The sequence below is a fragment of the Chiloscyllium punctatum genome, chromosome 9 (assembly GCF_047496795.1).
Source record: "Chiloscyllium punctatum isolate Juve2018m chromosome 9, sChiPun1.3, whole genome shotgun sequence".
Lineage (NCBI taxonomy): Eukaryota > Metazoa > Chordata > Chondrichthyes > Orectolobiformes > Hemiscylliidae > Chiloscyllium > Chiloscyllium punctatum.
In genome coordinates this window covers 49824486-49838508 of record NC_092747.1, presented here as the reverse complement: position 1 = coordinate 49838508, position 14023 = coordinate 49824486, and the positions used below count along the sequence as shown (strand labels likewise).

The window sequence follows — 14023 nt, the reverse complement described above, 5'->3', positions numbered from 1 at the left end:
ACAACATACCCAATTGTGTTGACTCTTCGTAGACCCCTTTATCATCATCATCTGGAGGCCTGTGCCAAAATTGGATGAGCTGTCACATCGACAGAACCTGTTTCGGCTCAGTGCTAAATTAATTCATCTAATCTATATATGGTTTGTAGTCACGTATGACAACCAAGTTGCCCATACTCAATGTTTCTGTCTTGATTAATACCATTACTCCACAGTATCAGCACTGTTTGGTGACCTATAAATACCTCCAAATAATACCTGCTGCCCTTTGCAGTTTCTTAGTTTCACCTAAACAGACTCCACACATTATTAGTGGGATATCTCAAATTAGAAAAATAACGTACTTGTCCCGTTGCTTGTTATGAGTGCAACTCCATCTCCTTTTCTTTCTTGCCTGTTCTTCCTCAACATCTGGTAGTTACCTATTCCCTCGATGTCTGAATGCCTCTACTTTGTGGTGTGACCACCTCCATCTACATGCTATCCACATTGTTCTCTACCTCACAGATGCTCACTCTTTGAAACCTATAGCTGAAGCTTGTGCAGCCCATTCCACTTGGACTGAGATCTATCATCTCATAACTCTAAAAACTATTTGTAACTCTTGGAATGAGTAACGAAGTTATTGTAAAAACAGTACAAGATATTTCTCAGAAAAGAATAAAACAATCGTTGAGAGACTTAAAATATAAATTAAACATTAAAATCTACTCACCAATCAGCTTTTTCTGCACTCATGATGCTATGTCTTTGTTGGTCTCAGCACAGGTAGGCCTCTCAACCCATGCATTATTTTGTCTCCTACTCACCTCTCACTCTGCAGACCTTATTTCTTGAAGTTAACTTTAATCAAAATATCTCTTTCTTCCTCTGCCCCGAATTCCCACTTTGATTCAATTTTAAAAATTATATTCACTCGTGTAATGTGGGTGTCACTGTCTGGCCAGTATTTATTGCCTATCTCGAATTGTCATTAAGCAGATGGTGCTGAGCTGCCTTCTTGAACGGCTACCGATGACCCAGAATGCCATTAGGGAGGGAATTCCAGCATTTGGATCCAAAAACAGAGAAGGAACAGCGATATATTTCCAAATCAGGATGATGAATGGCTTGGAAGGGAACTTGCAGGAAATTGCTCCCATGTATTCTAGATAGTCACTCTGTCTCAGTCACACTCAGGCAAAAAAATCCCTAAATAACTGCGTAATTTATTCCAACCATGTGCTTTTGAACAATCTCTTATTTTAATGAGTCACTTGTTTTTCTTGAACATCCTATAGTTAGAGTTGATTGCACCTTTGTAAATACTTTGCTAAACTACAAAACAAAAGTTTAGTAAAATTCAATGCATTTAAGATCTTTTTCGGGGGAACAGAAACTTCTGATGATAAGCCTCATATTGCACTGCTTTTACTCACGTAACATTTCAAAAGAATTAATTTATAGTATCAAGATATAACAGTTGTTTGCCAGTTTCTTCATGATAGATACACTGAGGATAGTGGATTTTTAAAAATTCACCATCAGTGTTGTCTTACCATATTGTCTGTCCTCTTTGATGCTGTCGAAGTTGTTGGGTGATTTTGTCCTTGGTTATTCAATTTCCGAGCTTCCTCCAATTGCTCCTTAAGTTTGGATGCAAGTTCCTTATTAATCAAAATTAAAAGTGTATTCTTGAAAATACACAGCGTATAAGATATTCCAAATGTTCAGACAGACTGTTAACAAATTTACTAAAATGCTAATAATCAAAATCACATCAAGAAAACAATCATGAAGACTTTACATTGATGCTATTGTTACTATATAACAATTTTACTACGTATTTACTTTCTATTCATAATATAATGGAATCCATCTATCACCACTTTCACTTAGGCAGTGTGCTATGAACAGAACAGAATATAGATAGGTTCATTCTAGGTTTAAGTTGAATTCCTCGCATTGAGGTAGCACAACTGGGTCTCAGCACAGGTATTCACAGATCATTGAACATTGATCCATGCTGGGAAGATCATATATGCAAGTTTTTGCTAAGAACAGATCCTCACTGGATGCACAGGGTACATCCTCTACACACTGGTGGGGGTCTATAAGAGCTCAAAGGAAAAAAAAAGGAAGAAAATTGAAGTTGTGGAAGTCAAACAAGACATCAGTGATATATTTTGGACGGATCATCTCTGCTGTTCTACATGGACTGCAGCCATGTAAGACCTGATTCAAGCCCATTTGTTGGTTAGTTCAGATGGTTGGAGTGTGGTCCTTGTCATGCCAACACCACGGGTTCAATCCCTGTGCTAACCAAATTGTACTGCCTCTGCTCCTGAACCAAGAAACCCAGGTTCAAGTCTCAGCTGCTCCAGAAGTGTGTTGATTAGAAAAATAGTACAAATATTTTTTTCAAAGAAGTTGAGGTGTGACTCATCATGAGCATGTCATATGCAATCAAGGATCTGAAACAAATGCTGGACTTGTCATAAGACGTACGAGGAGAAGTCAGCCATTCAGCCCATCAGGTTTGCTCTGCCATTCAATGGATCATGCTGATCTGATAATCTCCAACTCCACTTTCCTGCCTTTTCCACTTAATCCTCGATTCCCTTATAAATCCAAGATGGCGGCAGAGTAGGACGTCCCAATTGGAGGTCATCTATTCGCCAGTCCCTTTCCTTTAGCCTTCACTTTTTTTCTCCTCTCCGTGGTTTTTCTTTTTTACACTTGCCCCATCCGGAGAGTGGAGTCGAGGAGAGGAGTGAGCAGGCATGTCCAGCAGTAGAATGGAGCAAACACAGATTGAGTCCTGTGGCGGCAGCAGAGCAAATGGACGTTTCCTGGAGTGGAGGCGGTCCAAGTCGCAGATGGAGGTCAGCATGTGAAGACAGCATTGCTTCGTGCTCTGGGTCCTGCAGGCATAGACTGGAACTTAAATGCTTATGGTCACTTATTATCATTCTGAACTTTGTCACTGTGTCATGCTAATCCATATTCTTTTGTACTCTGCAACAACATTTTTTTTTAACTTTGTAAGATTTGTACCTAGGTACTTATATCTAAGCTGGCAGCATTAAAGGCAGCCATGGTAAAAACGTTTCACTGTACTCCTGTATTGGCACACATGACAATTAACAATATTCTATTCTATATAAAAAATTCAAAACCTCAGCCTTAAATGTACTTAATGACCAAGTCTCAACAGCCCTCTCCGATAAAGGATTCCACAGATTCACTATCTTCTGAGAAAAAGATTCCTCTACTCTTCTGACTTAAAATGGTGACCCCGTATTCTGGGATTATGTCTGCTGATCCTGGACTCTCCTACAAGGGAATCACTCTTTTCGCATCCACCACGTCAAGTGATCTAGGAATCTTGTATACATCAATAAAGTCACCTTTTATTCTTCTATAATCTATTAGGCACAGGCTCAATTTACTCAACCTCTCCTCATAAGAGGGTCCCCTCCATCTCTGGTGTCAGCCAACTGAATCTTCTCTGGACTGCCTCCAGTGCCAATATATATTTTCCTTAGCTAAGGGACAAAAACGGTTTACAATATTCCAGCTCTTGTTTGACTAATGCCTTGTAAAGCTTTAACAAAGCCTCCCTCCACAATTAGACTTCATTCCCTTTGAAATAAAAGTCAATGTTCCATTTGCCTTCCCTGTTAACCAATGAACCCGGATGCTAGGTTTATTTGATTCATGTCAAATTTCTCCATGCTGTCACTTTCTCAGTCTTTCTCCACTTAATTAACATTCAGCTCCTCTGTTCTTCCAGCCAAAATGCAATATATCACATTTGCCGACATTATATTACATCTTTCCTATCTCCCTCTGCAGACTCTTTGTATCATCCTCACTACTTGCCTCCTCACCTCTTTTTGTGTCATCTGTAAACTTGGCTATAGTACATTCACTTTCCATGCAAGTCATTCATATATATTATGTAAATATTTTAACCACTGAGCCATCGTGCCGCCCAAAGCAAGTTTGATAAGTCTCATAGCCATGGTTATTGAAAAAAAGACAGTCCATGGGATTGGGATAAATACACTAATGTAGTTTGAGAATTGCTTAATAAACCAAACAAATTATAGGAATAACGGATCATTCTTGGGTAAGCTACTACTATTAGGGTACTGCAAGAATCAATGTTAGGACCACTGATGTTCAAAGTCTATACAAATTATTTAGCTGTGGAGAACAATTGTAATATTTCCAAATTCGTCAATGACATCAAACTGGGTGGGAATACAAATTGGGAGAAGGATACACGGAAGCTTCAAAAGTACTTGGGACATGGTAACTGAATAGGCTAGTGCAGCCATTCTCAATCTCTGAAGGGCTCTGGCACATTTGCAGGGGGCCAGAGACTGAAAACCGTGAGAATGGGAGCCCCAAGGGTCTCTGGGGACCCCAGTAACTGAGGCCAACAAAAAGCACAAGTAACAACCTTCATTGGAGTCAACAGTTTCTCTCCTGTTTTTAATATCTTTCCAACACACTGTTAGAATTTGGCGCACCAAGTAAATTAATTGCTTAAGCTCCTCCCACACAGCCTCACTTCAGAGTCAGTCGCGAATCAGACTGCATCGAGTCAACATATTCAATAAGGGTTCGCGCATCCATTATTGCCATACTTCATTATCCAAAGATCAGCGTGTCTTACTAGACCTTTTTCATCCTAATTCATTTATTCATTATTTTCCTTGTAAGAAGTACCTTGTGATTATTTTTATTACTTCAGAAATAAAAGTCTACCCAGGAGTTCCTTGGTGAAACAAAGTGCCGGCAGTATTCAGTGGAATACTTATCGTATGGTTTCATTGCATCTTTGTAAAACCCATCTTTGCCCATACATTTGAACTACATAACTACATTGTTAAATGAAGACACGGGGCCAAGCAAATTGAAAAAACTATATTTGGATACCTTGCATCCTGATAAGAAAGATAAACACTTAGGATTTTGAAGAAATCTTCGAGATAATTTTGAAAGAAGGCCAATGCTGAAACAAATGCTTATTTAAATGTCACAAAAATTAGAGAAGGGTCTTGTTGCATCATATAAAATTAGTAAATGGATTGCTAAAACGGGAAATGCTCACAATGTTAGTGAGTCGCTTATCCTGCCTTCAGTGTCCATAATAATATCTGATGTCATTAATTCGAGTGCCAAAGAAGCAATTCAGGCAATTCCTTTAAGTAATTCTACTGTTGCCAGAAGAATCGATGAGATGGTAGAGGATATGGAAGAGGGATTGGTCAGTTCATTACAATCCAAGAAATTCTCTTTACAATTAGACAAAATTACTTTACAAGATAACAACACTCTTCTCATGGCTTATGAGAGAATCTGGAATTAGATGAGATTAGATTAGATTACTTACAGTGTGGAAACAGGCCCTTTGGCCCAACAAGTCCACACTGCCCTGCCGAAGCGCAACCCACCCATACCCCTACATTTACCCCTTACCTAACACTACAGGCAATTTAGCATGGCCAATTCACCTGACCTGCACATCTTTGGACTGTGGGAGGAAACCGGAGCACCCGGAGGAAACCCACGCAGACACGGGGAGAACGTGCAAACTCCACACAGTAAGTCTCCTGAGGCTGGAATTGAACCCGGGTCTCTGGCGCTGTGAGGCAGCAGTGCTAACCACTGTGCCACTGTAAGAGATGTTGTTTGCCAGGTAGATTAAAACAGATACTAAGGGACTGTCCATTTTTGAAGAAGTCAGAGGTTACTTAAGCGAGAACAATATTCCAACGGAGAATACAAGTGATGGTGTTGCTTCTACGGTTAATTGATCCAGAGGATTCATCACCCATCTAAAAAGAGTTATACCTTCTGTCTTTACTATTCATTGCATCATTCACAGGGAGCACCTAGTAGCTGAAAACTTAGGAGAACGTCCCAATCTTTCACTTTCCGTTTTCATAAAGGCTGTAAACTTCATCAAATCCCATGCCCGCCAGGATCATCTTTTCCGGCAGCCATGTGAAGAAAATGAAGATGATTTCCAGATGCTGCTGCTGCATACCAAAGTGAGGTGGCTTTCCAAGGGAAACTATCTTCAACATTTTGTTAACTCTGGGACACCACAGTTTCCTTCACGTCTGGAGAAAGACTCATTGATGCTAAGGTGGATATATGTTATCTGGCAGATATTTTTCAGAAATTTAATTTGTTAAACAAGACCTTACAGGGCAAAAACAGTAATCTCGTAGATCGTAAGGAAGCCCATTGCTTCTTTCCTTCAGAAGCTCAAAGCCTATCGGCACAATATGGGATGTTGAGAATTTTTACAATTTCCAACCTAAAGGTGATCGCAGAGGCACTGAAGGAAGAACTTACCGTTTATGTGAAATATCTAAAGCAGATACACAAGCATATGCAAGAAAGATTCAATGACATGGTAAACCTCGGTATCCTTTGAATCCTTTTGAATCCATTTGAAGTACAACCTACCCAAATTAAGGCAGAAATTCAAGAGGTTGATTGTAATATAACTGCACACCTTCAGTTCAGTTAATTTCAACAAGAATTTTGGATCAAAAGTGATTTGCTGTATAAATTTACAACACTATGGGAAAAAGCCCAAATATTTTTTATTGCCTTTCCCACAACATATTTGGTTAAGAGTGGTTCTGCAAGGTAATTTCCTTGACAAAATCCAGGAACAGAACTGATGTCGCAACAAGAGGTGACCTCCGACTGTCAATGTATAATTTGGAGCCTGATATCATGAAACTTGCAGAAAAGCACCAAGTTTAAGGATTGCATTACGCTGATAGATGTTTAATTTCATACAGTCTTTTTTTTTAAAGTTTTGTCCAGTATGTCGGAATATTCAAGTTTTCTTGATGCTCAATAATAAATGATTTTCTGTCTATTTGTTAGTGTTGTATCCTTGTTTGAAACAGGAGCCCTGGAACCTGAAAAGAGCATGAAGGGGGGCTGTGGCCAAAAAAAACGGTAGAGAATCATTGGGCGAGAATACTGCAGGTTAAGTGCTTAAACTTTTCTGAAGTTATTCACATTGTTGGAAGAAAACGAAAAGGCAGAATATTGAAATTAAAATTGACAGAGGTTGAGAAGTCCAGGTGTCCAAAGGTACCTGGGTGTCCCTGTTCATGAGTACTGAAAGTAAGCATGCAAATCTAGCTTGCAACTAGGAAGACAAATGGAATTCTGGCGTTCACTGCAAGGAATCGGATTACAGATGTAAAGACTGTAGTTGCATAGGGCTTTGTTGAGACTTCACCTAGAATATTTTGTATGATTCTGTTCCCCTTATCTAAGTGGGTAAAATATATGCCATCCAGGGAGTACAACAGAGGGTCATCAGATTAATCCCCAGGATGGTGGGATTGTCTTTTAGGGGAAAGATTCGAGATACTGCACCTGTATTCCCCAGAACTTGAAAGAATGAGATGGAACTTCTTTGAATCCAATTAAATTCTCACAGAGCATGGGGTGGATGTTTTCACTGGCTGGTGAGTCAAACACAAGGAAACATAATCCCAGCATAAGGGTTAAACCATTTAAGACTGATATGAGGATCGATTTTTTTTAAACTTATAGTGGCAAAACTTTGGAAATCTTTAGCTCAGAGGACTGCAGAGCTCAATCACTGAACATGTTTATGACAGAAATCATTAGGTTTTTGGAGAGACAAATGACATCAAGGGATATGGATATTGCACAGAGAAGTGATGTTGGTGGATGATCAGCCTTGATCCAACTTAATGGCAGAAGAAGCTCAATGGGCTGAAAGGCCTGAAATTTCTTTCCTTGGAGTGTTGACTGCTGAGGACTGACCTTACAGAGGTTTATAACATCATGAGAGGCATAGATAGGTGAATAGCCCAAGGTCTTTTGCCAAGGACAGTGAAATAACACCAAGTTACCCTTTATTTACAATAAGTATAATACAAGGCTTTGACCCAGCTAGCTCAGAACCGGCTCCTAGCGTGAACAGAATCTCTGATACTTCTGTTTACATCTACCAGCCAGGACTCCCTGATTGAGACTGTTAAGCTGGGCTAATGAGAGAACTCAATCTAGAACGTCCACCTGCCTGACCTCATTACAATCACCACATCTCCCTCTCTCTAAGTTTTGGGACGTAGGCCCATTCTGTTTCCTATAGCTTGTCCTGGGGGACCAAGTCCAGTTCCTCGCTGACTCTGCCTTGGACACTGGCGGTTTGTACCAGACTGTAGCCTGCCTCTTGCGCCCAGCGCATCACAGAATCCCTACTGTGTGGAAACAGGCCATTTGGCCCAACACGTCCACACCAACTTTCTGAAGAGTATTCCACCCAGACCCCTTCCAATACCCTACATTTCCCCTGACTAATGCACCTCATCTACTCCCTCCCTGACACTAAAGGCAATTTAGCATGGCCAATTGACCTAATCTGTACATCTTTGGACTGTGGGAAGAAACTGGAACACCCAGAGGAAACCCAGACAGACACAAGTAGAATGTGCAAACTCCAGTCTGCTGAGACTGAAATTAAACTGAGCTGAAATGTGAGGCAGCAGTGCTAACCACTGTGCTACATCTCTAAAAAAATTTATCTTCATCTTTAAGCAATAATGGCATCAAGACTGCAACATCTACTGTGTCAATCTGGTTCTCGGAAGTTTCAGAAGAAACCATGCATTCTGATGGCCTTGCCTAAGTTCTGAGGAGCCGGGTACATTTAGCTCCTGTCCCATTTGCAAAGTTACAGCTTTCATGTGGTCCACGTGCCTGTTCAGGATCACCTCTCATAACTGAACTTTGTATGTGATGGGACCTGACCTCGCTTTGACCCTGCCTCTTACCCATGTAGGGCCATTCCCATGGTTTCAACACCAAACTTCATCCCCTGAAGTAAACTGCCTCTTTCCTTTAGAGGAGTCTTGGATCTAGCATTGGCATTCCTGATGCCATTTCATCTTCTCCTCCCCCACTCCACGTCTCTGAAGACCAGGTTTAATCTGCTGTGGAGTCTTCTCCACAATAGCAACTCTGCTGGAACTGTTCCCATGGTTGCACAAGGGGTTGTCCTATAATCAAGCAGGAACCGAGACAACTTGGCATTGAGTGAAGCTGCAGGCTGTTTCTTTAAGCCTGCCTTCAAAGTTTGAATACCTCTTACCCAAGACCATTGGAAGACTGATGATATGGGGCTGCCCTTACATGCCAAATGCCATTTGACTTTAGAGTTATTGGGTCACAGAGATGTACAGCACGGAAACAGACCCTTCGGTCCAACATGTCCATGCCGACCAGATATCCCAAACCAATCTAATCCCACCTGCCATCACTTGGCCCATAACCCTTCAAGCCCTTCCTATTCATATACTCATCCAGGTACCTTTTTAATGTTGCAATCGTACCAGTCTCCACCACTTCCTCTGGCAGCCCATTCCAGACATGCACCACCCTCTGCATGAAAAAGTTGCCCCTTAAGTCTCATCTATATCTTTCCCCTCTCACCCTAAACCCTCTAGTTCTGGATTCCCCTACCCCAGGGAAAAGACCTTGTCTATTTACTCTATCCAGGCCTTTCATGCTTTGATAAAGCTTTATACGGTCACCTCTCAGCCTCCAATGCTCCAGGGAAAACAGCCCTAGCCGAGTCAGCCTATCCTTATAGCTCAGATCGTCCAACCCTGGCAACATCCTCGTAAATCTTTTCTGAACCCTTTCAAGTTTCACAACATCCTTCCAATAGGAAGGAGACCAGAATTGGACACAATATTTCAAACGTCGCCTAAGCAAAGTCCTGTACAGCCGCAACATGACCTCCCAACTCCTGTACTCAATACTCTGACCAATAAAGGAAAGCATACCAAACACCTTCTTCACTATCCTATCTACCTGCAACTCTATTTTTAAGGAGCTATGAACCTGCACTCCAAGATCTCTTTGTTCAGCAATATTCGAATTCCCTGCTGGCAAACGATGGCTCATTGTCTGTGACCAACATTTCCAGGAGTCCATGAGATGCAAACGTTGGTCGCAGCTTTTCAAACATCATCCCCATGTTTGTCAAATGAATTCTATGCACATCTAACCATTTTGAATGAGCACCCACCATGACTAAAAACATAGAGCCCATGAAAGGACTGGCATAGTCAATATGCAACTGAGTCCAGTGTTTACCTGGCCAATCCCACGAATGTGAGGGAGCTGCTGGCAGGAATTTTTGTTCTTATTGACACTCTGGACACAGTCTCATGTGGCTATGTTGGCATCCAATCCTGGTCAACAGACATAACTTCTCCTGAACAGCTTCATTTTGGAAACCTCTGGATGACCCTGATGGAGTTCAGCCTGCATCTGGAGGTGACTTTCGCTAGGGACAATCAATTTTGCTCCTCGTAATAATATGCCTTCCTCTGTGGTGGTCTGGTCTTGCCAGGTTCAAAAAGGTTTGTTTTGGTTTTGATGGTCTTTTGTTTTCCCCATCACGACCAGATGTTTAATTTTGCCAGCACCAGATCTTTTAGTGCCCACAGTCTAATACTGTCAGCAGTGATTGGAAGAGTGTTCAGAAAGCTTAAAACCAGAACAGACTCTTCTATATTCCACCAGTAGGAGGTAGCTCAAGACATCTGCATTTGCCACTTGGCCCCCTGAACGGTATTCTAACTTGGAACTGTACACACGTAGAATGAGAGCCCACTGCTGATTCTAACCTGAAGCTATCTGCAGCACAGCTATGTCCTATTTCAGTAGCCCCAGCAGGGGTTTGTGGTCTGTTACTATTACAAATTTACATCTGTAAAAGCATTGGTAAAACTTTCTCATGTCAAAGATGACCGCCAAATCTTCCTTCTCTTTCTGGCCATATTTCTGTTCGACATCAGCCGAAGCACACGCTATCGGGCATTCCTCTCTGCTGGGCCACCGGTGAGCTAACACTACTGCGGTACCGTACTGGAAGGGATCACATGTTAACACATCTCATTTGGGATCACAGTGTGTTAACATCTTATAAGACGATACACGCTTCTTCAGTTCTCTGAAAGCTACGTTTTGGCTAAGAAACTGTTTCCAAAGCTGACCCTTTTTCAATTGCAAATGGAAGACTGCCAGGATGTAGGCCAGGTTACACATTTCTGCAATAATTCACCAACCCAAGGAAAGACTTAAGCTCTAGTACAGATGTGAGAGCTGGGTCACCTTCAATTGCCCGTACTTTATCTTCCAATGGATGTAACCTGGTTTTGTTGACTCTGTAACCTAAGTATGTTATTTGGGATGGCCAGAACACACATTTTTCCCTCCTAAGGCATCACTTGCCTTGGAGAAATGTTTAAGCACTATGTCTGTTCTCTTTATGCTCTTTATTGCTTCCCTTTATTAGCACGTCAATCAGATAAATGGCAATCTGGGATAGACCTTGTAAAATGTGCTCCATTATCCAATGAAAAATGGAACAGGCTGATGCTACTCCAAAAAGCAGTCTTGCACATGGGTGTTAATTATAGCATACTCCTGCGAATCCTCATCTAATCATAATTGCAGATAAGCATGGCTCATGTCCAGCTTCGCAAATGACAGACCCCCCCTCCCCTTTTGCGTACAAGTCCTCTATGTGAGGAATTGGATATTCATTTAGCTGCAAAAAGCATTTGAAATCCCTACAAAGATGAATTGATCCGTCAGGCTTCACAATCGGTACGAATGGTGTCGCCCATTCCATAAACTGTACTAGTTTGATGATTCCTTTGCTTTCGAGCCTTCTGATTTCAACGTCTATTTTTGCATGTAAGGCAAATGGCACTGGGCAGGCCTTGCAGAATTGTTGAACTGCTTCCTTGTCAACATGCAAAGTGGCCTTGGCTCCTTTGATGGTTCCAAGACTTCCTAAAAAACGTCCAGTTATTTAATTAGGATGTCAGTTCGGCAGCCATTTTCTCATAAATCAAATTGAATCTTTCTCTACCAATTTTGTCCCATCAAGCTTGGGTCCAAGCGTTTTACTACAATCAATCAGTGGTAGCTGAACCAGTTGCTTCTCAGAAGAGATTGGGACTGAAGTTATACCTTTGAATTGTTGAGGTTCTCCGCCGAGCCAGGTGTTACACAAACTTAAGGGTTGGAGTCCAGATCCAATTTTAGAAAAAACTGGTTCTGCAATCACTGGTTCTACAGCCACACCAGTATCAATCTCCATAAAAAGTGAGTGATCATTTATCCAGAAGTTTATTTTGATTGATTTTGCTCTGGATGTTGTCAAGCAATTTAATTGTTACAAACGAGCTGTTGGTGGACTTTCCAGGATGTGCATTCTCCTAGATACCAGCCTATGACTTATCTTACTAAACCCGGGTCTAGTGGGACTCTTTTGCTGTCTCGAGTCCACATACAAGCAGCAACTACAATGGCCTGCCAGCCTGGAATCCTTGAGGTACTTTTAACCATTTAGCCGAAGCTTGGTTTTGTTTTTGGGTTTTGCTCTGGGCTAACCCAGAGTCTCTTTGTTCAGGTCCTCAAGCACAGTTGGTCTGACAAAGGTGTCCACTCCCGTCAGAATATCCTGTAACTCATAAGCTCCACTTTCTGTATTTTCTAATGATAAAGCCAGCTGTAGTGCTTGTTTGAAGTCTAATTGGTAAGTCAGCTGGTAAGCACTTTTGAGTGGCCACATCAATTAATCACACTCTCATCTAGTAAAATAAGTCAACACAGGCCAGTATGCCGTCACCAAGTGACCCTTTATTTAGACATGCATAATACAAGACACTGACCCAGCTAGCTCAAAACCAGCTCCTAGAGCAAGCAGAACCACTGACACTCCTGCTTATCTCTTTTGGCCACGACTCCAAGGCAGTTAACCTGGTTGAATCGGGGAACTCATATTCTAGAAGGTCTACCTGACTGACTGCACTCCAATCACTACAGGAGTACAAAACTAGAGGGCATAGGTTTAAGGTGACAGGAGAAAGATTTAAAAAGAACTTGAGGGGCAACTGTTTCACACAGAGTTGTGCGTGCATGGAATGAGCTACTGGGGAAGTGGTCGAGGTGGGTGCAATTACAACATTTAAGAGACAATTGGACAGGTTCATGAACAGGAAAGGTTTGGAGGGATATGGGCCAAATGCAGGCAAATTGGACTAGCTCAGTTTAGGATACCTGGTCAGCATGGATTAGATTAGATTAGATTACTTACAGTTGGAAACAGACCCTTCGGCCCAACAAGTCCACACTGACCCTCCGAAAAGCAACCCACCCAGACCCATTCCCCTACCCCTAACACTATGGGCAATTTAGCATGACCAATTCACCTAAACTGCACATCCTTTGGACTGTGGGAGGAAACCAGAGCACCCAGAGGAAACCCACGCAGACATGGGGAGAATATGGAAACTCCACACACAGTCATCCAAGGTGGGAATTGAACCCAGGTCTCTGGTGCTGTGAGGCAGCAGTGCTAACCACTGTTACCATGCCACCCATGGATGAGTTGGATGAAGGGTCTGTTTCCATGCTGTATGACTCTATGACTCTAATTTCTGATATGAAATACTATACAGCTAAAATTTCTCACACCACAAATATAAATCTACTAGACCACTTCATTAGCAAGTCAGTGTAGTCTGATTTATCTCTAAAGCCAATTAACATAAATTCTGACTTCGTTCAGAAAACTACTTCAAAACATATTTCGCAAAGTTTTAGCTTAAAAAATGCCAAAGTGGGAAATAATGGACCCTGTTTCTCATATTGCATAAGTTATTTTGACATGAAAACATAAATTTGATAATGGAAGGTCTGGAACGCACTATTAAAGATAAATACTGAGCTGCCCATGTTATAACATTGATTTGTTTTCATTGTTACAAGATAGCAAAGATACAGAGACCAATAATGAGAGATTTGAGACATAACACTGATGCAAATTAAATAGCAGTTCAGACTCAGCACCAACTACGCTTATTAATTCATTCTGACAGACAATATAACTTTATCCTGAATGAAACAAATGGCAAGCTCTTAGACTAAGGTTTAG

The 14023-nt window shown here is 41.5% G+C and overlaps 1 protein-coding gene across 5 annotated transcripts in view; it reads right to left on the bottom strand.

Annotated features, from left to right (window-relative positions):
• The window catches only part of cwf19l2 (CWF19 like cell cycle control factor 2), a 144988-nt gene that overhangs the window by 53048 nt on the left and 77917 nt on the right, over positions 1-14023 (bottom strand). For 3 of the 5 annotated variants that reach the window (XM_072577483.1, XM_072577485.1, XM_072577488.1), the window contains one exon: positions 1539-1646. In XM_072577483.1, coding sequence (XP_072433584.1) covers positions 1539-1646 — 108 coding nt within the window. The remainder of the gene's footprint in view (positions 1-1538; positions 1647-14023) is intronic. The other 2 variants (XM_072577486.1, XM_072577487.1) reach the window with 1 other exon arrangement.